The 4,096-nt window shown below is 33.0% G+C and overlaps 1 protein-coding gene across 1 annotated transcript; it reads left to right on the forward strand.

Moving 5' to 3' along the window:
- The first annotated feature begins 2,143 nt into the window (after positions 1–2,143).
- LOC122254407 (protein CFDP2-like) lies at positions 2,144–3,358 on the forward strand. The gene is made up of 2 exons (XM_086531257.1): positions 2,144–2,219; positions 2,391–3,358. Exons 1-2 carry the CDS (start codon positions 2,144–2,146, stop codon positions 3,356–3,358), a joined length of 1,044 nt encoding a protein of 347 aa, XP_086387383.1.
- Positions 3,359–4,096: the final 738 nt, after the last annotated feature.

Raw genomic sequence — 4,096 nt, forward strand, 5'->3', positions numbered from 1 at the left:
GACATAACAGTAAGGGAGGAGTACATAGAAGCTGTTTTTGTTGAACTAAAACAATTAGAAGTTAAAAACCTTATCCTTGGATAGACAGACGTTATTTCCTGACTATCAGATTGTTTCATAATAAACTCATTTACATTCTTTGCATAATATGAGCAGAAAAGAAATAATGCCGATATCCCAGGTGATATCAATATTGATCTAATCAACTAGGATAATTCATAATTCATAAATACTTTCATGGAAAAAAAACTTCTTTTATGTTGTAATAACTAGTCCTACTCGTATTACAAACAAACCAGCATCTCTTACTGATTATATATAGACCAACGATATTTCCAATAACACTGAAAATGGCATAATTCATTCCCCTTACCTAAATCAACTGCAGGAACTTACATGTGAATCTGTATATGTATCTCAAGACCCAATTGTATGTGGTACAACTCTTTAAAGATATTATTCACTTTATTTGAAGAAGATTCTCCTCTTAGAATCTGAATTGTAAAAGATAAAGCATTATAAAAAATAAAAAATAAAAATATATATATACATATATATATATAATATATATATATATATATATATATATATATATATATATATATATATGTATTATATATATATATATATGTATTATATATATATATATATATATATATATATATAATACATATATATATATATATATAATACATATATATATATATATATATATATATATATGTATTATATATATATATATATATGTATTATATATATATATATATATATATATATATATATATATATAATACATATATATATATATATATAATACATATATATATATATATATATTATATATATATATATATATATTATATATATATATATATATATAATATATATATATATATATTAATATATATATATAATATATATATATATATATATATATATATATATATATAATATAAAATAAAATATATATATACATATATATATATAATATATATATATATATATATATATATATATATATATATATATATATAAAACACCCCATATCAAACAAAAACTATAAGAGAACCCATGAGACTGTAAGAAGTCATAGGGTGTAATAAACTCGGTACTGAATAGAAGAAAGAATGATCATGATCTTGCACATCTATTAATGAATGGGGAAACTATTCAAAATTCAATAGATGTGGCAATCATTTTCAATTATCATTTTTAAAAAATTCTGATAACCCTGGTGTAAAAATATAGATAATCAAAGAACTGTACTGAGTCATCCTTTTATTTAGATGTATTCCTTAACACTATAAAAAATGCTAAGATGTTCCCAGTATTCAAAAGCGGTGATAAAATAAATTACCGACCAATTTCTTTGCTTTCTGTTTTCAGTAAGATTCTCGAAAAGTAATTCGGCTTCTGTAAAAATGGAATTCACAAATAATGTCTTACATTCCTTTGATGAAAGAGAATTCACATTATTTATATTCTTAGATCTAAGTAAAGCATTTGATACTGCGAATTACATTTTATTAACAAAATTTAGACAATACATAATCAGGGCAATCATACTTGTATGGTTAGAATCATATTTTATTAACAAACCTTAGACAATATAGAATCAGGGCAAACACACTTGTATGGTTAGAATCATATTTTGTTAACAGAACTTAGACAATATAGACTCTGGGCAATCACACTTGTATGGTTAGAATCATATTTTGTTAACAAAACTTAGACAATATAGACTCTGGGCAATCACACTTGTATGGTTAGAATCATATTTTGTTAACAAAACTTAGACAAAATAGAATCAGGGCAATCACACTTGTGGGTCCTGGGTAAGACTATAAACTGCATCCCTGGGGCTCCCTTGAGCTAGGAGCAGCACCCCAGAAGCTCCCCGTACCAGGGTCACGGTGAAGCTGCTGGCTGCAGGGCAGTGGTTTTCACCTGAAGGCACAGTCAGTGCAACTGACAAGCTGCCTTCAGGTGGATTTTTGTCTGGCGGAAGCTCAGAACAATCCTTTCTCGGACCAACTGTTCAACGGCAGAGAAATCTTCTCCTAGTAAACTGGAGACTGCGAGTTGAGAAGGAACCTGGGGTCCCCACTCAGCTTTTTCTTAACCCCTGTCAACCCTTTGCACCATGAATAGTGAACCAAATGAAAACTCATACCACATCGCCCGTCGCGTGGGTCACCAAGGGGCGCGTTGTTCAGTGGGTGACCAGGCTGACAATGATAAGCATGCCACTGGAACAACAAGAAAACACCTTCAATTGAGAAACAAAATCATTATTGGAACCTGGAATGTTAGGAAACTCAAAGAATAAGGCAAATTAAACATTGTTTGCAACGAAATTAATAACTATGGCCTCCAAATTCTTGGATTAGCTGAAACTAATTGGAACGGACTCGGTAGCTTCAGAACAGATGGAAATCATCATGTCATCTTTTCTGGTAAAGATGGATACAGCCATGGAGTTGCTGTAATCCTAGGAAAAGAAGCATCTAAAGCTCTAATTGGCTACAGCCCAATGAGCGACCGAATTCTAAAACTAAGAATCCAAGCAAAACCACATATCATTACTATTGTTCAGTGCTATGCCCCAACTAGCACAGCGAATGAGGACGAAATAAATAGCTTCTATGACAGCCTCCAAGAAACTATAGACTCCATACCAAATCGTGATCTGCAGGTAATTATGGGAGATATGAATGCCAAAGTAGGCAAGAACTCGACACTTAACAAAACTTGTGGCCGCTTTGGACTAGGAGAGAAAAACGAACGTGGAGAGAGACTCATAGAATTTTGTAGTGCCAACAACATGCTGATTACAAACACAATGTTTGAACACCACCCTCGCCATCTCTACACTTGGACGTCTCCAGACAAGAAAACCCGCAACCAAAATGACTATATCATCTTGAACCAAAAATGGAAAAGTTGTGTAAAAAATGTTAAAACTAGACCTGGAGCAGACGTTAATAGCGACCACCAGCTCCTGGCTGCCGAGATCAAACTACAACTTAAGAAATTGACACAACCACCTCAATCAATTCGCTTTGACTACAACACCCTTGATAACAATTATTATGTCAAAATTTCAAATACTTTTGAGGCTCTTTTACAATGTGAAGACGAAAAAAAAAACGAACTGTGGAACGAAGGAAAGGACATCTTTCTAAAAGTTGCAGAAGAAACCATTACCAAGAAAACCAACAAAAGGAATCAATGGATATCGGAAGAAACCATAAAAGAAGTTGAGCTTAGAAGGCAACTCAAAGCAAAAGGGATCAATGATCCTGTTGAGGAAACAATTTACAAACAACAAAACTCCAAAATTCAACAGATGATGTAGAAAGACAAGGAAAAGTTCATACAAGAACAATGCCAAAGGATTGAAGCAAATTCCATTAACAATTCTACCAAAGAAATGTACAATGGTGTGAAAAACCTAACCAAGAAATTCAAACCATCTGTTGACACCATCAAAGATGAAGATGACCTAATCCTTTGTGACAGAGAGGAAGTCAAAGACAGATGGAAAGAATACTGCACAAATCTCTACAAAAGAAATGAATCCATTGTAACACCAGTCCCATACGGGCAAATGTCTTCAGAACCAGAACCACCTCCTCTGATCGATGAGATTAGAGAAGCTATTAAAGAACTCAAACTTGGAAAGAGTCCAGGAAACGATCAGGTCACAGCCGAAATGATAAAGAATGGAGGTGAGAACGTCGAGATATTCTACCACAGGCTCTGCAATAAAATCTGGATCGAAAACAAATGGCCAGACGATTGGGGGGAGTCAGTCTTTGTCCCCATCCCTAAGAAAGGTGACACCCTCAAATGCAGCAATAATAGGACAATCTCCCTCATTAGTCACAGTAGCAAAATTCTTTTGAAAATCATGGCTAAGAGAATGGCAAACAAACTGAACGAAGAAATCGCTGACGAACAAGCAGGTTTCCGTCCTGGTAAAGGCACCAGAGACCAAATAATGAATCTCAAGATGATCCTTGAAAAAAAACAGAGAACGAGGAATCGACGTATTCCTTTGTTTTATTGACTACACAAAAGCCTTTGATACAGT

The sequence above is a fragment of the Penaeus japonicus genome, unplaced genomic scaffold, assembly GCF_977035675.1.
Source record: "Penaeus japonicus unplaced genomic scaffold, GWHDUDI00000001_assembly GWHDUDI00000035, whole genome shotgun sequence".
NCBI lineage: Eukaryota > Metazoa > Arthropoda > Malacostraca > Decapoda > Penaeidae > Penaeus > Penaeus japonicus.

Bases quoted from the DNA above. Each gene is read 5' to 3' on its own strand.
- LOC122254407 (XM_086531257.1), top strand. From the start codon at position 2,144: ATGAATAGTGAACCAAATGAAAACTCATACCACATCGCCCGTCGCGTG. The intron at 2,220-2,390 runs GTGACCAGGCTG...TTCTTGGATTAG, and splicing joins AGGGGCGCGTTGTTCAGTGG to CTGAAACTAATTGGAACGGA.